The sequence below is a fragment of the Callorhinus ursinus genome, unplaced genomic scaffold, assembly GCF_003265705.2.
Source record: "Callorhinus ursinus isolate GAN/ISIS: 27379988/994484 unplaced genomic scaffold, GSC_fseal_2.0 scaffold10, whole genome shotgun sequence".
Classification (NCBI taxonomy): Eukaryota; Metazoa; Chordata; class Mammalia; order Carnivora; family Otariidae; genus Callorhinus; species Callorhinus ursinus.
Window position 1 is genome coordinate 53,154,196 of NW_027397072.1, and position 23,511 is coordinate 53,177,706.

The window sequence follows — 23,511 nt, forward strand, 5'->3', positions numbered from 1 at the left end:
CAGGAATTAGGAGAACTACAGGCTGACTGAGGCTCACTAAAGTGCTGAGACCTAAAATAAGTCCCTAAATTCTCTGGGCTTCAGCTTCCTCTTCTAAGAACTCAGAGCTCTAAAACACCAATTACATGATTCATACCCTACTGTTCCCAGAGAAAGTCTTCATGCATGGGGAATAATCAATAAACATTATTTACCAGCTTTTCTATGTAATTTTTAAAAACATACTCTTCCTTTCTTCACCCTATATCCTCCATATCCCAGGCAGCTATATTTACAAACATAAGTAAACAGACTGATAAGGCCTACATGACTAAGTAGATTAGGGACAGATAGAACAGAATTGACAAAAACTATGGGGCAAATCAATACAAAGCTGACACTCTAGGGTGTTAAATGGAGCTTTTCTCCTAGCCTACGAGGTTGGAAGAAAATATTTATTTTCTACCAAAAGAATAAAAAGGTTATGTTACACTTTTTGCATAATAGTAAATATGGTGGTGGTTACCTTCTATATCAATATTCTGGTCCGGAATCTCCAGTTCAATAATATTCATGCTGGATTCTTTCCAAGAACCACTGAACATACTAGAAAAGTAGCCAGACTTAAAAAAACACAAAAAACAAAAAACAAAAACAATTATCTAGTACTTTCTGTGTCTTCCAAATTATTTTCCCATTTCTAATTCCAAGCAACCCTTCTATCAAAATGAATCCATTATTATTTCAGGAGAAAAAGAGTTGTTAAACATGTCTACAGGAAAATGAAATTACGGAACTTGAGGTATGTCAAAATACTTTGTTTAGGATTAATTTAATGAAAACTAAACCAAATTCTCATATTACTATCTGAACTGAATTCCTATATTACTATTTGAAACTTACATTAATTTTTTTATTTAGTTAAAACAATTTCTGAGTCTATTACAGGTATGTGTTTTCCTTCTCAATGACATTTTAAATTCAAGCTTAGAAAACATATGTATTTAAGACTCTTATAAATATATGACAACACACAAGGTGAATACATAATCATATACTGAGGAGTGAAGACTAAGAACTTTCCTACTGTTGAATCCTTACTGTGTTAGTGGCTGTAAATGGGATGATCCCCAGAAATTAGGATAAATCTAAAGTTTAGTTTTAACTAATCAGAAAATTCCAGAATGGACCTAAATTCTTGGTAAGGTACCAAAATGGATGAAGTCTTTAGTTACCTTCTAGATAGTACCTCTCATAATTAGAATTACTTTGGACTAGATCAAATATTAACTAATTTCAATGAATACTTAGTATGTATAAGGCACTGTGAATACAGCAGTAAACAAAACAGACATTGTTTCTGTCCTTAGGGGGCTTACTATATTTTAGCATGTGGCTTGCACTATAATCAATACAGTTTCTCTTGAGAGGGAAAGCCTTCACTGAGGCATTCTCATCCTTAAATTCACAAAACTGCTTTCAGTGATTAAAAAAAAGGTATGGACCCTATCCTCAAGTTGAGACCAATATTCTGATATATTCCCTGAGCTATAAACTTCAAGCCGAAGTACCCTGTTCAAAAAAATTAAATAAAAAACACTATAATTAAAATGTTATAGAAAAAGTTTTTTTAAAATATTTCTACTGAAATCTTATACTATACTGTCTTACCAGTAATTATTGTCAAATGGTGAAGAAGAGAGAAAATATAAAAGCCATAGGATAGAAACTAAATTGTTCACTGTTCTATTCCTAGTGCCTAGAACAATGATTTGAAGAAAGAATAGATAGATTTGATGAAATAATAAATGAGTAAAATATTTGAGCCATTAGAGCAATATTTTCTTTCATTTTGAGAGTTTTGAATCTTTACAATGGGGTGGCAGATGGTAATATTTTCAGCACACAAACCAAATAGGTATATCAGCTAAATGAATTAGTCTGTATTTGCTGGGTTTTGTCTTTAACTGCATTTTCCAGAAGGAAAGAAGAGTAAGTGTCAAGAACTTTCCATTCGCTTTCAATCAATCATATCTACAAAATAACATTTTGGCTAAATTCATCCAATTTAAATAATTATATACAAAATAAACAAATTCAGCAATCTTAACTTTAGACATTTTTCCCCTAACTTTTTTCCCTTTTGTCAACGAAAGGCACCAAAATAAGAACCTTAATGAAGTAATGACAAAAAGGTATTTGCTGGGCTGGTACGACAAGGAAAATTCAAAATCTGTTTTCTAGACCAAACTAAGTGTGTGCCGTTTCTTTTCTTTCTTTCTTTTTTTTTTTTTTAAAGATTTTATTTATTTATTCATGAAAGACAGAGAGAGAGAGAGAGAGAGAAGCAGAGGGAGAAGCAGGCTCCCCGCTGAGCAGGGAGCCCGATGCGGGACTCGATCCCAGGACCCCAGGATCATAACCTGAGCCGAAGGCAGACGCTTAACCATCTGAGCCACCCAGGCGCCCTGTGTGCCGTATTTCTGATGAAACAAGACTTTGGAACGAGATGATAGGACTTAAACAACTACTGTAAAGAGATTGCTGTGAAATGCAATTAGAAAGAACATGACTTGAAAGAGTGTGAGCTATTTTTAAGTAACTACCTTCTTTACTCAAATAGAAAAATAAAATACTTACTTGACATAAATATATTTTGTGTAAGTTCCACTCTTCTCCTAGAGCACAAATCTTAATGTCACTATTTTCACCATTCAAAAATAACGTTTGATAAATATATTTGGATGTACTCTTTAATTTTTTCCTGTTAAAAGAAAAGCAAATATTACATATGTGTAAAACTGAATGTTTTACTGATTTTGCATAAAACTCAAAATACTCCTTTTGTTCAATTTCTATAAAATAGAGCCAATTATCCACTGTGTAAAAGAACAGAGGGATATTATATTCAAATTTGCATTAGTACACAACAAACTAATAACAGTAGTTATCGCTAGTACTCTATTCCCAAGAGGGTTAATAGTGGCTAGATGGGACAGCATGTACACGTGACCTTTCACTGTGGCCCATTTTTGCAATTTGTAATAGTTGAACTAACTGAATTACCTGTAGGTCAGCACAGTGATTTTTGCTTACTTCCTCGTTTAGAAAACAGTACTATGGAGGCTCTCAATACAACTGCAATGATACTTCTATGCAACTACAAAATGGAGAACAAGAGTAAAAATTTTACCTACCCAAGTAATTTTTAGAATAATTTATATTTAATCTTATTTTGGTACCAAACCATTCTTAAACTAAACAACTTTTTTTTTCCCTTCCCATTAGCCAAATGGTTTGCAGCCTTACATCAAAGGTTTTCAAAACTATGCTCAATGGAGAAGTGTCTTCGGGGCCACCAGAGAGAGCTGATGAGTAAACCCTGGGCATCCTCACCTAACTTCAACTAGAGCAGCATCACATCTTAGGGATTTCTGCATAAGATTTCATTTAAAAGACGAATTATGTATCTTCTTAAGTTTGATAATCATTTTTCAAGATGGTCCAATGAATAAGAAAAGCCCTAGGCAGAGGCCGATAAATACTTTTTTATATTCCTGGCCAATCCTGACCAGTTTTCTTGGTAGTTAAAAAAAAAAAAAATTTTTTTTTTTGGTAGTTAAAAACTTTTAATCTTTTAAAAAATGAAGTAATTGTTTCAATGGTGTCGTGAACCAGTGGTTTGACATGTCTTCCCAACAGACAGTAAAAACAGCACATGCTTTGGTGGTAGAGAGACTTGGGTTTGAGTCCCTCACTTGCCTCAGATATAAAGAGGATATTAGTAGTAACCACTTTATTGGGTTACCGTGAGAAATAAATGGGACAATACAGCTTCCAGTTCCTGATGGCACCATCCCCAAATGACACTAAAAGATTAAAAGTACAGAAAGGATTAAGACCACAACAGCAGAAAGTAAGGGTGGGCTTATCACCTGATGAGAGAATTCGATGGATGTGGAAGTTAGAAAATAAAATGCAATAGAAAAAAGCAGCAGAAGCCACAGCCCATCATGAAGGTCTAGGATGGAGGCTGACGCCCATCTGCCCTTCAGAAACCTGTGTGGGTTTAGGGGAGGGGTCTCAGAAGAAACAAAAGGCAAAAGTGAGGCTGCAAATGGGGAAACATGTTCCCCTAATGGCCTCTTCCACAATGCATGAACACAGAATACAGACAGCCAGGGTACAGATAACTCAGGCATAACGATCCCAAGGCTCTTCTAGGAAGGAGAGGACAAATCTATCAGGAAAAGCTAAGACTTCAGTGCAGGTATTGACACCCCAGACAAAGCAGTCCTCATTCTGGTATTTGAGGAATCTGTAGCCTGTGAGCTCTTAACCCATTCACCCCGAATCATGGTCCCCAAACTATGTGTCAAAGCACCTGGAGGATCATATCAAACTCAGGGATGCGTGTATAGTATTTTATATTCAATGGAAACAACACAGCAACATCTTTCAGATACCATGCTATCTACTACTATTAAGCAAGTAGTTTGAACCTTACTATGAGATATTTCCTTAGGACCAGAGGTACCAAGAAAAAAATTACTGAGACACTAAGGGTGCTGTGAACAAAAAAAGTTTGGGAATCTCTGCTCTAAAACAAAGCATGCCCCACCCCATTTAGTGATCAGCCTTCCTACTTAAAGGGAAGGCTTAGTAGAAATAGATCTATTTACTCAATTAGAACACACACACACACACACACACACACACACACACACAACCAGTTTCATTCTTAAATATAAACAGACAACCAAGAATGACCCAACATGAAGAGAATTAGGAGGATTAAAGACTATTAAAAAGAGAAACTGGCCCCAGAGGAAATATATTAATTAGGGAAAAGAGAACTTAAAACACCCTAAAATTAGTATATCTAAATATCTGAGATTATTACATTTATAAAACAACAGGATACTATGATAAAGGAAACAAGGGAAAAAAGAGCTCTTAGAGACTAAAACCACGGTTACAGAAATTACAAAGCCGAAACAGAGGCTGACTGAGAAAGTTAAGGAAATTTCCCAGAATATAAAGCAAAAAGGACCTAGAAAGGAAAAAAAAGAAAAGAGAAAGAGGTACAATCCAAGAAATCCAAAATCTGGTTAAGAGGAGTCCAAGAAAGAGAAAACAAAGATAACAGGAAAAAGGAAATCATGGAAGAAATTAATGGAAGAAAATTTCTCCAAACTAGTCTCCAGATTGTAAGGATCAACCAAGTACTGAGGCAATTAAAAAGCCCACGCTTAAGCACATTCTAGTTAAATTCCAAAATACCAAAGAAAAAAATTCCAAAATTTCCAGAGGAAAAAAAACCTCACCTACAAAGAAAAGAGAATTAGACCAGCATCCTATTTCTCATCAACACTGTAGGCTAGAAGACAATGAAGTAGTATCATCAAGGACACGAAGTTACTTTATATTTCCATACCCAAAGGATGAATAAAGTGAAAGACTAAATTTACATTTAGGTAAGCACAAATTACCTCCTTTTGCACCCTTTCTGAGGAAAATATGCAAGGATGCAGTTCCCTAAAATGGGTGAGAAAGAAAAAGACCCAGGCTGCAGAAAACAGTAGATCCAATCCTAGAGATGTGGTAAAATTAAGTCCCAGGATAAGCCCAGACCTGGAGAGCAATGGATCCAGAATGAAACAGGAAGATGAAGGGACCTTGGGGTGGGGGGTGGCTTGGGTTTGGAGGAGGATGCCATGAAAATGTGTTTGGAAAGATAGGAAAACCTGGATATATAATGAAGGAATATTTTTGTCAATGATGAGGAGGGGGGAGGCAGTTAGAAACTCTAATAAAAAAGCAATACAAAAAAGGGAACTATTGCAATAACATACAAATGAAAACAGGGCCTGACTTTGAGCACTTGATGGAACTTAGAAAATAGACTGCACTTAAATGTGAGGTTAGAAAATTTCTCCAATAGAAAAACAAGGAAAAAGAGAAAAAAAAAAAAAAGAAAAACAAGGAGTTGTGACATTGCACTCAGGAAGTATCATTTATAATCTTACCACACTACTTGACTTTGCAGCGAACAGTATTTACATAGTTCTAACAACAAATACTGTTTACCAAGTTTCAAAATTTAAAGATGGTCTAGGCACAGCAAACACCCAAGATCTGGTTGCAGAACAGCTGAGTTTTAACAGTTATGTTAATGTAAAAGTAAAAAATACAGTTGTCAAAAGGTGTGAATGAAGTGGAAGGTGGGCTTGGAAGGCAAAGCTTTTCATGGAGTAGTTGGTCGGTGGGAGAGCACATCAGACAACCTTCAGGGAGCATAACTGGTGCCAACATTCAAATTTCTAGGTCTTAATATTTTCTTACACCCTTCACCCATGCTGGGCTGAAGAGCCAGGCCTCTTCCACTGATACAAAACATACTAAATTCTAAATGTATTTTCTAATAAGGGTTTGCTTTAAAGACTTTCCATTCCAGTATACTCATGTAGTTCAGGGGGTTGGCAAAGTTTTTCTATAAAGATCTGGACAGTAAATATTTTTGGCTCTGTCGGCCAGACAGGCTCCAAGCAAGTTTGTTGGCATCCCAATGGGCAGCTGCCTGCTTGCCCGCCTTAGCCTACCACATCTCAGCAAACTTTTCTACCAACTAGGGTGGGCTACAGCCACACCATCTCCAATATCTTAATCTCAGTTGGAAAAAGATGGCTATATTCCAAATTTGTTCCTTCCTTGGGTATTCTGTCTCAATCTGAGAAGTTGTGATTGCACCCTTATATCCTCTATTCCTGTATATTTTTAGAGATCTCTTTATCTCAGTAGTTTACCTTCAGTAGTTAATTCCCCATTACTTGCTAATAAATGTTATATTAAATTTTCCCTGTTCAAATTGCAGCATAATTTCTCTTTTGAATGGACCCTGACATAGATTTTAATAATGACATTAAATATAAGTGGTCTAAATAATAATTAAAAGGCAGAAATTATCCTAAAGGATTAAAAAAAAAGCTAGACCCAACTCATATGCTCTCTACAAGATACGTATTATAAATATAAAGATACAGGTAAAAAAGGAAACAATGGAAAAGATATACCTTTTAAACACTTATCAAAAGAAAGTAATAGTGGAAATACTACCAGGGATAAAGTGAGACATTTTGTAATGATAAAGGGGGCCAATTTATCAAAGAAACATAACATTTACTGAGTACCTCAACACTGCCAGGAACTGTGCATTATACACAATCTAGTATTTGTCAAACCCTAAAAGGCAAGTATTAGCATCTCCATTTCACTTATGAGGAATTAAGGCTATTAAGCACAGAATCCAGACTAGAACTCATAATCTGAGCTCTTTATATACTAGACTGACTCTCCAAAAAGGTGGGGGGCGGTGGTTCCATTTTTGTAAATAAATACAAGCTTTCACACATAAAACTGTATGAAAGACCTTTAGATATCAAACCATTAACACAGGTTACCCATAATACTTTTATTTTACAATAAGTTACACTTGTGTAGCAAAGTTTTTCAATCTTTTTTTTAAAGTTTCATTTAAAAAAATTACACTTATGTGACCCCACTGATGATCTTTAAAAAAAAAAAAAGCAACCAGATTGCTTTATGTGAAAACATTCTACGCATTCTAATTTTCTAATTCACAAGTAAACATCCTGTTTTTCAACTCAACTCTGAAAAAAGGTTAAGCAAGCTGCAGCACTGGCTTACACACATCCCCGGTCAACGTTCAAGTACTGGAGACTCTGAAAGACTTCGTTCCTAGTAAGGAACAAATGTACACTATTGATAAACCTAACCTTTACAGTTAAGGAGAACTCCTCGCGTATGTAATCACTTCCCTTTACACTGGTGGACGACAGTAGGGGTGCCCTTAAGGTAACCGGATGCACAACAACTCATTCTCCTGCCACCCACTCAGAGAGGACAAAGGTGTATTACGGAAGGCCAGCCGGCCGTTCCAGTCTAAGGTTTAATGAGGCCCAAGCTCTGGCTTGGCGTTTGCCAGCCTCATCTTGGGGCTGTAATACCATACCACTCGGACAGCGTCTGTGGTTTATAATCCAGAACCCAAGCGTCTCCCAAGCGCTCCCCATCCGCCCCGCATCAGGCTGGCTCCCAGGTTTCCCAGTCAAGGGCACGTCGGCTCCTAACCCGCTGGGGAGCACCACACCCCGAAGTGCACCCGGCGCCGGGCTTGTCCCCTGGCGCGGCCCTGGAACCGCCCAACAGGTGCGGGCGCGTCCCTCCACGTACCTGCGCGGGGTGTTGAGGAGCCGCTGCTGCTCGTCCCCTTCCTCCTCATCCTCTTCTGTCTCGGAGTCGGGGTGGCAGTAGCAGAAGGCCCCACTGCTCCGCTTTCGCTTGCGGCTGCCCGGGCAGTAACAGAAGCCGTGGCCGGCCGCATCGCCGCCAGTCTCCGGCCTGCGAGTCGAGCCCCCAGCCCCAGAACCCGGCTCCTGCTGGGCTCGGGCTCGCCCCGGGTGGCGCAGCACTCGGCTGCTCAGCGAGCCCATGGACCACGGCTCCCCGGGACTTCAGGGAGCGCACCTCAGGGAGCCCAACGGAGACCGTCTCCCGCCATGGCCCAGCTCCCGCCGGCCTCCACCCAGCCCGGGTGCCTACACCGCCACCTTCGCACGCGCAGCCCCAACCGTTGCAGCGGACGCTATCGCCTCCATCCTCCGCCCCGCCCGCCGCGCGGCGCGCCGGGACCGCAGGACCTCGCCCCCTAGCTTTCGCAACAAAGCGCGGACCGGAGCGCGCGTGCGCGCGGCGAGCCTCCGGAAGGGGCGGGGAAAGACGAGTGTGCGTGGTGGGTGGAGCCTGCACTGAAAGGGACGCGGGCTGGAACCGGGAATAAAGTAGGCATGTAGGTGATTGCTGGCCTGCGGTCGGCCTGGGTCTCACACTACCGTGAGCTTTGAGGCCAACCTAGATTTTAGCGTTACTCCACACACCCCATTGTATTGGCCCGACCGGGAGTTCCCCCTCATTGATTCTTTCCGCAAAGGTTCCTTGAGTTCCGGATACCTGTAGGCTCTGCGCTAGGCAGGAGGCAAAAAGGACGGTGCCGTTTGGGCTCTTCCTTAGAAGAGCTCACCACTCTCTGGGATCACGCCTTGCGGAGATTTGGCCTGGCTTCCTCAGGGAGGAGGACCTACAATGTGGAGTTTGCTAGGCCTTTGTGTTTCTTAAACATCAGCCTTCTGCTGCCCTAGACGGGTTGTGGCAAATGTTCCCTGCACTCCTCAGCGGCAGTGGAACGTCTGGATAGGGTATGGTACCGGGACTGGCAGGGCTTATAGTGCCTTCTGGAGGCCCGATCAAAATTTACAGCTGTCCGCCTGAAGTGTACAGCAGTTGCTATGGACTCTGGACAGCCAGCTTTCACTCCCTGACTCCCTTCTGCTACTTATTAAATAAAGTATTTACAGTGAATTACTCAAGAGTAATACGATGAACACCTATGGACCCACCACAGTATAATTTTAAATTAAAATTGCTTTGATTCATTATTTTAAATAGAATATAGAACGAAGTTCCCCCCATCTCAGTCTGTCTCTCCCTCCACTGTAACCACTATCCTGAGAATAGTGTATATCATTTTTCCCATGCGTGTTCTTATACCCATAAGTAATATATGTTCTTTAGAACATTTAGGCATGTAATTAAATGGAATCATTCTGTACCTATCATTCTGCACCTTTCTCAAAATTATACTTTTAAGACATCCAGTTGACAAATCTCCAGTTAATTTTCACTGCTCATTGTGTCACTAACCCACAGTTTATTGTGAGGGAGTTAGGTTGCTTCTACGTTAGTGTTCTTATAGAGTAGCAATGAACATCATGTGCAAAGATTCACCAAATTCCTAGAAGTGGATTTCCTAGGAACTTAACAACTTTACTAGCTATTGCCAAATCGTTCTCTGAAATGATTCTACCAATTTATACTCCCATCAGCAGTAGACGCTGGCTGAGGCAGCTTGGTGGGGGGTGGGGAGGAGAGGGATGGAGAATGATGGCAGCAAGGGGATCAGTCTTCATGCCCAGAATTTGTCAGCACAAAGGATGTGCAAGTGTTTCCCATGGAATAAGTGTGGGCCACCAGAAGATAGCCAGCATGGGATCATCTTAGATTCTGTCCTAGAGGCCTGGGGGGGAAGGACAAACTGACTTCAGCAAAGAGCACCTGAGGGTATCATCAAGTTCCTAGGGGCTGTTAAAGGAGAATACATTTGCCTTGCCAGAGGAACAGAAGATGAGTAGTTTCCTAGTGATGGGGTTGATTAAGGAACCCGGGAGAATGCCCCTAAGAATCAGCTTTAAATATCTGCCAATGTTAAACAGTGCTGATCCGGGCGCCTGGGTGGCTCAGATGGTTAAGCGTCTGCCTTCGGCTGAGGTCATGATCCCAGGGTCCTGGGATCGAGTCCTGCATTGGGCTCCCTGCCAGGTGGGGAGCCCGTTTCTCCCTCTGCCTCTCTCTCTTTCTCTCTCTCTCTGACTCCCATGAATAAATAAATAAAACATTAAAAAAAAAAAAAGTGCTGATCCTCTACCACTACAGCAATAACAGTCAGGTAAGAACTTCTCTGCTCCCCATTACTCTCCTCCTTCCTGCTACAACCCTGGCTAAGTTTGGGTTGCATTTATGGAAAGAAACTGAGGTGGAGAAAGAAGAGAAGTCCACCATATTCCTTATTCCTGCTGGCAATAGGCCAGAGCTAAACAAGGGAAGAAGCCTCAACTGTAAATCAAGTTTGGAATTTTGGCTAGACATATTAATTACTAAAATGACTTTAGGGACTGCACAGTAGGACTTTTCAAAACCTAAGAGTGACCAGAAAAGTTCCAGCTCTAACCTCTATCTGAATTTCCACCTAAAGCCAGAAGAGAGAGGTCCGTGAATAAATGTAGATGAACAATTGGAGAGAAAAACAAAGTTGCCTCACAATTATATTCCAGAGTCATGCTTGTTCTTGACAATAAACAAACATTCTTCCAAGGTGGCCTTATCCTGCTTCCAGTCAACAAATGCAATTTGTATTAAAATTTTGATTAAGTTATATATAATTTAAACATAAAGCTACCAAAAATTTGTAATGCAATGCTTCCAAAGCCAAATAAAGTTGGAGATTCCATACTTTTCTAGGTAAGTATCAAAGCAGCAGTATTGTTTCCTATAATTAATCGGAATGACTAAGTATTCATACAAATAGCCTTCACCAATAACTCAAGCATTTGTAATAGGCAAGTAGAAACAAATTGAAAAAATATCTCTATATTTCATCCATCAAAATACGATATTATAGAATGAACAAAGAAGGCAATTATTCTTACTTAATACAAATGTTCTACTTAGTAGAACAGAGCACATCACTCATTTCCAGAGAATAAATACATTATTTCATACCATTAAGTAGTGTTTGGTATATGTGAACATTAGTTTTAGAGCAATAAGTGTACATAAGGCTATATTATTTTTTCTTAATGTTGTAGTTTTTTTTTTTTTTTTTTAGATTTTATTTATTTCTTTGACAGAGAGAGAGAGCACAAGCAGGGGAAGTGGTAGGTAGAGGGAGAGGGAGAAGCAGGTCCCCACCAACCAGTGAGCCCTATGTGGGGCTCGATCCCAGGAACCTGGGATCATGACCTGATCCAAAGGCAGACGCTTAACTGACTGATTCACCCAGGTGCTGCTTAATGGCAGTTTCTAATAGAAACTAAGTGACACAGTTTTTTAAAGATAGTGGAAAAGTCAATTAGGGAAAGAATATATGTCATTTTAAAGATACCATGTTTTATTAAAATTATTTTTCCATGTTGTATACAAACTGAACTTTTGAATAAAATCAAGTACAACTTCAGAATAATTCTAGAGTTGAAAGGCACAATGCAAATGTAAATTGCTACAAATCAACAAAATTGAAAAACATTTAAAAAAATATTTTTAGCACAAAAAAATTCCTTTACGTAAATTCAGAATATTTGTATTATTTGTCCCCATCACCAAAATAATACCTGGTTCGACACTTAATTTTTTTCCATTCATCTTCCAGCTAGATTAAGATTTTAACCATAATATTGTGGAATGTTCAGCATTTATGTTTGTTAACCACACATATATGATCCGTATAAGCACACAAAGAATTTAACTTGTTCAGACAAGTGGCTGATTTTGGTATACTTGAAGCTGGAGAGAGTAAATAATCTTAACGTAAGATGTGAAGAAGGAAGTCTCCCATGCAAACTTTTGTAGAGATCAACTAACAGTATAGACAAAATCTAAATAAAGGAGATTACTGGATGTCTTCCAAGTATGACCACGTAAAATAGCAAATTGGATATTCTTATGAACTAGATGCTCACAATTTCAAGTCAAGAAATTACTAGCCACTTTGAGATTAGAATTAGGGAAGCAGAGTGATTTTAGGACAGTCTTTCAGTCTTCCACTTTAATAGTTTTTCACCAAAACCATGAAATAAATTTAATACATTCCAATTTCTGTGAAACACAGATGAGGAAGAAATCTGTTAAAAACATGGAGTACATTTTTATTTCTAATTTTAACTCTCCTTTTAGGTTTTATAAGCTTTGAAATGCAAGTACAGCTTTAAAGCATCATAATGAGTAATTATAGATGAATAATAATACAGTCAGTCTATATCCTAGGAAGCATCTGTAGGTGTTTTAATTGGAAATAAGCAATGAGATAATGCTAATAGCAGTGTAGAAAAATGAACTTAAAAAAAAATTCAAAGTGTTGGGAATCCTCCTATCCTTCTTGGATTGTATTTTAATCATCTCCTCCACAGAGAATGAGCAGGACCTTCCTGTAGTCTCCAGATGTGTCTCCCTGGGGGCAAGCGAAGCAAAGGTACAGTCAGGTAAATGGGTTTTGACACGGAATACACAGCTCAGAGGCATCTGTGTTAACTTTTTCAAACTTGTCTGGCTTTTTCTCAGAGAGGTGTTTTTTAAAAATAACATTTGTTATTTTTTTATTGCAAAAATAATACATGTTCAACGTAGAGAATAAAGACCTAAAAGAAGAACATAAAAATCCTAATTCCACCAATCCAGAGATGACTATTCTTAACATTTTGGTTTGTGCATATCCTTCCAGACTTTTTTCTATGTGTGTAGGTTCCTGTGTGATGGATGGGCCTATAGTGTTCTGTATTCTGCTTTTCTTACATAATGTAGACTATTTCCCTGTTTTAATTTATTAAATATTTTTCTACATCATTCTTTAATGGTTAAAAGGAATTCCATCGTATACAGCTAAAATAATTTATTTGATCACCCTCCCCCATTGTTAGATATTTGTTGTTTCCAGTTTTTCAATATTTAAACACTGCTGCAATAAGAATTATAGTTGAATTTTTGTGCATTTCTTGATGATTTAGTCAGGATAAATTTTCATAAAATGGGAATTACCAGATTAACCATCATGTATTTTCTTAAGCCTTTCAATATGTGTTGCAAACTAGCCTTCCAGAAAGGTGCTATAATTTCTACATATATATTTTTTATGGTCTAATTAATAGATCAATTTTTGCTTGTGTTTCACAGGCACTAGAAAAGAGGGAATCTCGGGGCACCTGGGTGGCTGAGGTAGTTAAGTGTCCGACTCTTGATTTCCACACAAGTCATGATCTCACAGTTGTGAGACTGAGCCCAGCATTGGGCTCCATGCACAGCGAGAGTCAGCCTGAGATTCTCTCTCTCTCCCTCTGCCCCTCCCTCCTGTACTCTCTCTCTAAAATAAGTAAATGTATCTTAAAAAAAAAAAAAAGATGGGGCGCCTGGGTGGCTCAGTCGGTTAAGCATCAGCCTTCAGCTCTGGTCGTGATCCCAAGGTTCTGGGAATGAGCCCCACATGGGGCTCCCTGCTCGGCGGGGAGTCTGCTTCTCCCTCTCCCTCTGCTCCTCCTCCTGCTTGTGCTCTCTCTCTCAAATAAATAAATAAATAAAAGGAAGAGGGAATCTCTGTCTATAGGATTCAAAGTTTAATATATAAATCTATTAAAATAAATCTTAATATATCCTTCTTTATGCTTTGCCCTATCAATCTGCCAAAGAATAAGGATGTGTTTGTTAAACTCTATCTGGCATACTATTGCCATCAAACTCTTTTGGAGCTTCAAATTTCTTGTTTATAGATTTGAATGCAATACTGGCACTTCAAGTTTCATGCAACTTAATCTTTGTTGTGTACAGTTGCCTTTCTTAATATAAAGTAACCCATTTTTTCCTACTTAATGCTTTTTCTCCTTAAATTCTTCTTTTTCCCGATAGTGTAATCCCTGCTTTCTTTTTTATATTGTCAAATGTAAACTGCCTTTACTTTAAGCTACTTACATGTCACTGTGGTTTAGTTGTTCCTTATAAACAGCACAGACTAGGATTTTACATTTTTATATAACCTGAGGGCTTATTTGTAACTTACATTTTGTCTTACTTCTGTCATTTTTTCTATTTTGTCTTACTTCTGTCATTTTTTCTATTTTTTTTAAAGATTTTATTTATTTATTTGTCAGAGAGAGAGAGCACACACAAGCAGGGGGAGAAGCAGGCTTCCTGCTGAGCAGGGAGCCCAACGTGGCTCTTGATCCCAGGACCCTGGGATCATGACCTGAGCCGAAGGCAGATGCTTAACTGACTGAGCCACCCAGGAATCCCAGTCATTTTTTCCATTATTGACATATTTTATATATCTGTTCTTGTCCTTCTGACAACTGTTATTAAATGGGCAATATATTCTTTATTTTTAATCTTTTCCAGTGTTGTGTGTACATATATATATTTATATATATATATAAACATATAATATAAATATATTTATAGTGATGTTGCCTGAGCCGATCAATATTTTTGTACTCCATCATTTTAGTGCCTGTATATTATTACATCGTATAAATTTTCCATAATTTATTTGAGTCATCCCCTATTGGTTAACAAAAATAATATATAATGAATTATGTACCATAAGTATATACCACATAATTTATAAAATATAAATAACATAAAGTAATGTAAATATAAATAATACTAAGATAAAATATAGAGGTGCCTGGGTGGCTCATTCGTTAAGCATCTGCCTTCGGCTCAGGTCATGATCCCAGGTTCCTGGGATCAAGCCCCACATCGGGCTCCCTGCTCAGCGGGAAGCCTGCTTCTCCCTCTCCCACTCCCCCTGCTTGTGTTCCCTCTCTCACTGTGTCTCTTTCTGTCAAATAAATAAATAAATAAAATCTTAAAAAAGAAAAAGAAAAAGGTAAATGACCTTTAAAAAAAATAAGGTGAAATACAATATTTAGGGGCACCTGGGTGGCTCAGATGGTTAAGCGTCTGCCTTCGGCTCAGGTCATTATCCCAGGGTCCTGGGATCAAGCCCCACATCGGGCTCCTGGCTCGGCGGGGAGCCTGCTTCTCCCTCTGCCTCTCTCCCTGCTCATGCTTTCTCGCTCTCTATCTCTGTGTCTCAAAAGAATAAATAAAATCTTAAAAAAAGCCAATATTTAGTTGACTTTTTTTCACATTTCGTGAAATGATTTTATTCAAATTCTTTCATAAATGTGGTAAAAAATATATATAACAAAATTTACCATTTTAACCATTTAAAGTGTATAACTCAGTGGCACTAATTCACATTGTTGTGTAACCATCATCACTGTCTATTTCCAAAACCTTTTCATCTCCCCTACTCTGTAACCCACTAACCAATAACCTTCTATTTCCTTTCTCCCCCAGCTCCTGGTAGCCTCTAATCTACTTTCTGTCTCTGTGAACTTACCTATTCTAAATATTTTGTGTAAGTACACAGAATCATACAGTATTTGTCCTTTTGTGTCTGGTTTATTCCACCTAGCATGTTCCAAAGGTACATCCATGTACCAGAAACCTCATTCCTTCTTATGTATGTATATACCTCATTTTGTTTATCCGTTCATCTGTTGCTGGATACTTAGGTTGTTGCCACCTTTTGCTATTATGAATAATGTTTACATTAGTGTACAAGTATCTGTTAGTTCCTGTTTTCATTTCTTTTGAGTATACAGCAGTGAGTGGAATTGCTGGGTCATTTGGTAATTCTATGTTTAACTATTTTTTTAAATATTTAACTCTTTGAGGAAATGCCAGACTGTTTTTCAGTGTTTGCAACATTTTACATCCACACCAGCAATGTACAAAGGTTCCAATTTCTCCATATCCTCCCCAACATTTGTTATTTTCTGTTTTCTAAAATTATAGTCATCCTAGTAGGTATGAAGTGGTATTTCATTGTGGTTTTGATCTGCATTTCCCTAATGATTAATGATGTTAAGCATCTTTTTGTGTGCTTATTGGCCATTTGTTTATCTTCCTTGGAGAAATGTCTATTCAAATCCTTTGTCATTTTAAAATTGGGTTGTTTGTCTTTTTGTTGAGTTGTAGAAACATTTTATATATTCTGGATAGTAAACCCTTACTAAATATGACTTGCAAATATTTTCTCCCATTCTGTGGATTAATGCATTTTTATTTTATTATTTTCTCTAAATAAATTCCTAAACCTGTAATAGCTAAGTAAGAGGTATAGTTTATTTTTTAAACATTTATTCCTGGGGTGCCTGGGAGGCTCAGTCAGTTAAGGGTCTGACTCTGATTTCAGCTCAGGTCATGATCTCGGGGTCCTGTGATTGAACCTTGCATCATGGTCTGAGCTCAGCAGGGAGTCCACTTCTCTCTCTCTCTCTCTCCCCTTCTGCTCCTCCCCCCACTCGCACACCCATGCTCTTTCTCTCTCTCAAATAAATAAATAAATAAATAAATATTTTAAAAAAAATAACAAACATTTATTGCCAAGCTGCCTCCCAGAAAGGTTAGACCAGTTTACAGTCCTGCCATAAGAGATGGTGAATTTTCCCCAAGCCCTTCTCAATGCTGGTTTGATCTCTTTAAACTTTGTTAAGGTATAGGGTAAAAGACGGTGATTTGTTTTTACTTGCAATTGATTGTATATTATTGGTATTAATCATTCTATATATTTATTGTCCTTTGTGAAGTAAGCGCATGTTTTCTTTTTGGATTTTTTCCTTTTTCTTAGTGATTTGTAGCTCCTCATATAGGGATATTAACTCTATATTATATAGTATAAATGTATTTTCCCATAACTTCCTTTACAGTTATCCTTGAATCTAAAAAGTCTTTTACTTACAGCTAGCTATATTTCAGCTCTGCAAAATAAGGTTACCTCATAGAAGGTCCAGAAATAGAAACAAGTTCCTAAATGCTTTGTATACATAGTAACAAACTCAGCAGCTCAAATCACCTCATAATTACACTCTGCAAGCTATGTGTAGGATTCAGAATATTTAATCCACGGATCAAATCCTGATTTGAAGTTTACAGGTGGTGCAGGCAACACCAGCTTCTAGGGAAGCGGGTCTTGGCTTCATATTCATGAGACCCTTCTGGCTTCCTCAGGAAGCGAAATCCCAGTAATGAGGGGTTTTGAGGGATGAGTCCTTTCTCGTCACCCCTGTGCCAGGTTAGGACTCCTGGAAGTCTGCTGCCAGGTAGAGAAAGGCAGCAATCCGGGGTAACTAACATGCTTTTCCATGTTTTCAGCGGACCTCAGCTGGCCCGGGATAGGGTTCTGGATGATGGATTTAGTTATATACCTTCCACCATAAGCAGGTAGACAAGGAAACTGCATTGTTAAAACTATCCATTAAAATATACTCTTTCTCTGTCTGGGGTCAACATGAAATAATCACTATATTTAGAAGGCAAACATTTCCAGCTTTTAACCTCGCAGAGATTTAAACATCTGTGTGAAAGGAGAGAAACTGGAAATACCTGAATTAGAGTACCATCTTTAAAGGGGATGCTATCTGCCACGGAGCAGCTAAGAAGTGTCTGAATGCCCAGGTTAGAACCCCATTCTTTCCTCCAAGCTTTCCCCTGGGCCAAGGCCAGGCTCTCGTGACCTACCTTGATGAAGGAGTACAGAGACTTTCCATAGAGCCTCTTGAAGTTTTCCCGGATGTCCATCATATCAATCTCTGCTCGAGAAACCATAACTCTAATGAGGGTTTCATCATCGGTGCCCAAGCCCTAAGGAAGAAAACAAGATCCATGCTGGTTTTCAGACGGTGTTCTTCTTTAGCTTATCAAGGCAAATCTCTGCATGGCTCTCCTGATGATGTCCTTTGCACCACAACCTTAGAAAGCCTGTGGAATACTCGTCACCACAGTGTTCAAGGCTTTCCAATGTTCTGTGTTCTGACCAGAGGAGACCACTCCCTGCCACTGGAGACATACTCTGAATTCTCAGCCTGCTGCCTCGCCTGCAGATTCCTCCCCCTGAATGTCCTCCTTCCCTCCCCAGCCTTACCATCCTTCCTACCATATGAAATCCCCCCATATAAAGCTTCCTTGAAGGTCCTGCTCACAGATACCAACTTCTTTATATAGTCTTTTCTGATCCTCACCCCCTCAACGAATATTGAAAAAAAAAATACTCTTCTTTCTGTGTTCCTAGATATTTGGGTCCTCAACTTACATCCTATTTTGCTCTTGTTGGTTTTCTGCCCATACCTGTCTTCCCCTTCCTACCTTTTGATCTCTCCTGCACCTCCCACGGTTCCCAGCAAGGGTGTCTGCACACAGAGTATAATGCACGGTTAGGTTCTTGGGCTATGAAGCCAGACTGCCAGTGTTTGCATCCCTGCTCCGTTACATCCTCACTGAGGACCTTGGACAAACTGCCTACCTCCCTATGTCTCATTTTTCTCAACTGTAAAATGGGGGTTAACAACAGTACCTGCCCCATTCAGCTGTTGTAGGGATAAAATTAATCCATATATATACGGCACTAGGAATAGTGATCACTATTATTATAAGTACTCAATAAATATTACCTAGTATTATCAGTAGCAGCCACTCAGTGAAGTATTTGATGAACTGAATATCTCAGGCTGATTTTGGTTAATTTGTGTGGGAAACATAAGTAAACATGAAGGTAGACACAAGACAGGTTGGGGTCATTCAGATGCTAAAAATGAAGCCATTTACCTTCATAGATTTATAAAGCCTTTCAGCAAAATATGCAGATTTGTTCCTCATGCACTTTACTGTTGAGATGAGAAAAAGAAATAAAAAATTACAGATAAAATCTATGAGAAAAAAGTGACAGTTGTTCCCCCTGTTTCTACAAGGTATGAAAGAGTATCTCTCGATTGCTTTGTCGGAAAAATTTTAGCCCAACAATGCTTTATGAACATAGGCCATGGAGAAGTAATTAATAAAGTAATTAATTGGAGAAATAATAAAGGCAATTAAAGCAAAAGGCAGCATAAAGTTTCAAAATGATTACTATCTATACCATATGAAACTGTTATTAGTTCTAACCATTCACAGACTTGCAAGATGCAGCTACTGTACGATTATCTTTCCAGCATACTGAGATCTAAAGGCACACAGGATATAAGATATATAAAGCTACATAATACAATAACAATCAGATCATATATAATACTTCTTGTTTAAAATTCTGGATCTCATTATGAGTGATTTAAACATTTTTTTTAATCCCTGAAAACAAAAAACTAGATCTCTATGACAACAAACTGGTAAGGAGGACAGTCTATAAACATTTGTTTCTCCACTCCCTGCCCCCTACCAGCTTACCTATGGCCAGCAGAGTATCTTCAAAACTACCAGATGTTTCAGATTTAATACTCTGCTCAATATCCTTCTGTGATATCCTTTTGTATTCATCAAACACTACAAACAATAACAAAGTGGAATTATAAATAATAAAAAAAGAATAGAGGAAATGAAAATTTATGGAGAGAATGAGCCTCTTTCTAGAACTCACTCTTTATTCTTTGGCATACAACAAGAGGAAATTAATTAACAATATCAGTGAGAACCCAAGAGGCATGTGGCAAGTGGAATGGGTGTTGGAGAGGACGAAGGACTATTGTGCCTTTCCCTTATTTGGGACCCCGCTCTCTCACACATAAAATGGAGATAACGTCTGGAGAGATTTGCTTTCTTTTCTCATTGTTCCTTTAATGAGCAGAACATGCCTTTTTGTAATTTTGGCCTTGGCAATCACCTGTATATTCATCTTCCTTTTGGCTCATCAAAACTAGAGCAATTCAACCCCTTCAAGACTGAGTTACATTTGATAACCAAATGGTTGCATCTTTTAATAGACTGTAACATAATTTTTTTTTCACTTTTTGCCAAATATTTTTGAATGTGATAAACCTATTTTCCTCTTACTGTCTTTTTCTGGAGCTTCTTAGAGTGGATATTTATCTTCTTAACATTGCTTTCTTTGGGGCGCTGCCCCAGGCCCCCCATCAGGGTGATTCTCACAGGACTGTCAATCCAGGGACACCCCTGCCCCCTAACATACACCATAAGCTCTACCAAGTGAGTGGGCAGTTCACTGGACCAGAACCAGTCTTACCCTCCTGGGGATTTTTAAATTGAGCAGACCGTGGGGATGGCCAAAAGCACTGAGTCATCTTTAACCCTAGAGAACATAGGATTCACCTGGGAAACCTGGGAAACTTCCTAGATGTCACTTTCAGGGATCTGAAGTCAGCGAGCCTGAACTAGGGGTTCAAGAATCAGCATTTTCAACGAAGACCGGACTTTGGGAAACTGCCTTATAAATAAAATATGTGACTCCCTTCCACTGAGATCCCCAGATCTGCCTTGATTTCTATACTTCCTGGAAATGTTTGGCTCTCCCTTCAATTCAGTGAGCCACCAGTATTTTCCATTTTCCCTCTTGTCCCATTCTGTATTATTTCTTCTTCTTACTTAAGTTGGAGTCTGTGTCTATTGCTTAGGATCAAAAGATCTAATTGACACATTTTCTAAGCCTCAGTTTTCTCCACTGTAAAATGGGGGAAATAATGGCTGCTCCAATGGGATGTTGCAACAAACAATGCTTGTAATATGCTTAGCACTGGGGGCGTCTGGGTGGCTCAGTCATTAAGCGTCTGCCTTCAGCTCAGGTCATGATCCCAGGGTCCTGGGACTGAGCCTCACATTTGGGCTCCCTGCTCAGCAGGGAGCCTGCTTCTCCCTCTGCCTGCCACTCCCCCTGCTTGTGCTCTCTCTCTCTTTCTGTCAAATAATAAAAAAAAAATCTTTAATATGCTTAGCACTGCACCTAGAAGATAATTAATAAAACCTTAGTTTTTTGAATCCTCACTATTATTGTTGGCTGGTAAAAAAACTATGAAGTTTTCTTTATCCCAAGAGTGCTTAGATTTTCTTCCAGTGGTTTACAAGCAGATATTTTATAACTTCCCAACAACTGACTTGGGCCTAGAAGTGAAAATTGTTATTTGCATTTTTTGAGGACCTGCAGTTCTTGGAAAGTACCACCAGGGGGAGATTTATGTAATTAGTCATCCGGCAAGGAAGGGAAGGGGAAGAAATAAGGAGCTGAGTCAGAAGTTGGTGCAGCTGATGGTAGGTAGCCCATGACATTTATTAACAGGTGTAATCACCTATTTTTAGTCACTGTGGAATATCTGAAATAAACGCAACTTCCAAATGTGTTGTAATTTTCAATTATGTTTTCAATTTACTGAACTCCTTCTTCTCAAATTTCCCATAGGTTTTGTAAATTGTGTGTGATTATAAGGCATGGTGGGCTTAAAAAATGATGATGCAACATAAAGACCTAAAGAGCTTACATAAAAGATGAAATATCTTATTAAATCCTTATTGCTGTTCACAAGAAGAAAATAAACCTGGCGACAAATTTGCTACAATTTTTTCCCCAAAGAAGTTAAAGCACATTACAAAGACTAAGCATCATCAGAAGCAAATTAGAAACATTACACAAAGGAAATAAAATTTGGAATTATCCACTATGTATCTTATGCAACATACTCCCTAAAGAAATCACTTCTATTAGCTTTACAACTTGGATATTAACTAGGAATAAATGTCAACCAACAATTTTATTTTATTGCTCACCGATGTACTGAAGATTTTTTCTTACATAACTAAAATGAAATGGGGCTGCTTTGGAAAAAGGACTGACCGTGAAGGTTTGGTTTCCCACAAACAGAAATGCCAAACTCCTATTAATATGTTGTATATCTGCTAATTATTCATAATTAATCTTTCAGCAGGCACCTGGGTGGCTCAGTCCGTTAAGCATCTGCCTTCGGCTCAGGTCATGATCCCAGGGTCCTGGGATCGAGCCCCATGTCGGGCTCCCTGCTCAGTGGGGAGTCTGCTTCTCCCGTCCCTTTCCCTCTGCTCCTCCCCCTCACTCGTCCTCTCTCTCTCTAATAAATAAATGAAATCTTTAAAAAAAGAAAAAAAGAAACTGGCCCTCATGCACATCGTTGCACTCATACATATCCAAGGTAAAACTTCTAAGACAATTCAGTACAATCTGTTCTTTGTACAAGTAAAGGGGGAAAATTCTCAATTAATAATGGACAATAGTTTTCATCATCTCTCATTTTCTTTGGAAGATGAGGCAAGCGCCTTACCATGCAACAGATGATTTCGGTTCCGGGAACAGAGAACAGTTAGAAATTTCACCTCATCTGTCCCCCATTTCTTCTCTCCAGCCTCATACAGGTCCTGAAGCCAAACAAAGCACAAGTTTAAACCATCACAGAGAAGGTGCCAGGAAACATGCAAATATTTCCAGAACATCAAAGAGCTGAGCTGGCTTTGTTTTATTTTGTTGGTGATGGGTGTGGGAATGCTGTTTGTGGTGAGTGGCAATGACTCAAGATTTTTCCTTAGGTATAAAACTAATGGGACCTTGGGGCGCCTGGGTGGCTCAGTCAGTTAAGCATCCGATTCTTGTTTTCAGCTCAGGTTATGATCTCAGGGTCTTAAGATTGAGCCCCACCTTCGCTCCGTGCTGGGCGTGGAGCGTGCTTAGGATTCTCTCTCTCCCTCTGCCCCTTCCTGCCCCGCCCCCCAAAAAAGACTAATGGGAAAGTCAGAGCAAGCACCAGCAGCTCCCAATATACGGACTACATAGTTCTCTCTTTTTCTTTTTTTAAAGATTTTATTTTTAAGTAGTCTCTACACCCAACGTGGGGCTTGAACTCACAACCCTGAGATCAAGAGTCACATGCTCCACTGACTGAGCCAGCCAGGTGCCCCACATTGTTTTATCTTAAGAGCTAAAAGGCATGCCCTAGACTAGCCGTTCTGTACAGTAGCCACCAACCAAATGTGGCTATTTACATTTTTTTTTAAAGATTTTATTTACTTATCTGACAGAAAGAGAGTACAAGCAGGGAGAGCGGCAGGCAGAGGAAAAGGGAGAAGCAGGCTTCCTGCTGAGCAGGGAGCCTGATGCGGGGGCTCGGCTTGATCCCAGGGCCCTGGGATCATGACCTGAGCTGAAGGCAGAAGCTTAATGACTGAGCCACCCAGGCGCCCTATTTACATTTTAACTAAAATTAAATTAAATTAAAAATTCACTCCTTAATCTTACTAGCTATATTTCAAGTGCTCAGTGGCCAC

At 39.0% G+C, this 23,511-nt stretch overlaps 2 protein-coding genes across 3 annotated transcripts in view; both read right to left on the reverse strand.

Moving 5' to 3' along the window:
• Window positions 1-8,716, reverse strand: part of GMCL1 (germ cell-less 1, spermatogenesis associated) — a 36,543-nt gene extending 27,827 nt beyond the window's left edge. The window contains exons 1-3 of one of the 2 annotated variants that reach the window (XM_073897616.1): window positions 8,233-8,716; window positions 2,620-2,743; window positions 506-602 (exon numbers count right to left, since the gene is read on the reverse strand). In XM_073897616.1, the coding sequence (XP_073753717.1) occupies window positions 506-602; window positions 2,620-2,743; window positions 8,233-8,492 (481 nt within the window). In that variant the 5' untranslated portion in view covers window positions 8,493-8,716. The remainder of the gene's footprint in view (window positions 1-505; window positions 603-2,619; window positions 2,744-8,232) is intronic. The other variant, XM_025868539.2, reaches the window with a different exon arrangement.
• A 3,045-nt stretch (window positions 8,717-11,761) lies between these two features.
• ANXA4 (annexin A4) overlaps window positions 11,762-23,511 on the reverse strand; it is a 76,921-nt gene continuing 65,171 nt past the window's right edge. Inside the window, exons 9-13 of the mRNA XM_025868540.2 lie at window positions 22,515-22,608; window positions 19,663-19,758; window positions 19,048-19,106; window positions 17,965-18,087; window positions 11,762-12,838 (exon numbers count right to left, since the gene is read on the reverse strand). Coding sequence (XP_025724325.1) covers window positions 12,779-12,838; window positions 17,965-18,087; window positions 19,048-19,106; window positions 19,663-19,758; window positions 22,515-22,608 — 432 coding nt within the window. The 3' untranslated portion in view covers window positions 11,762-12,778. The remainder of the gene's footprint in view (window positions 12,839-17,964; window positions 18,088-19,047; window positions 19,107-19,662; window positions 19,759-22,514; window positions 22,609-23,511) is intronic.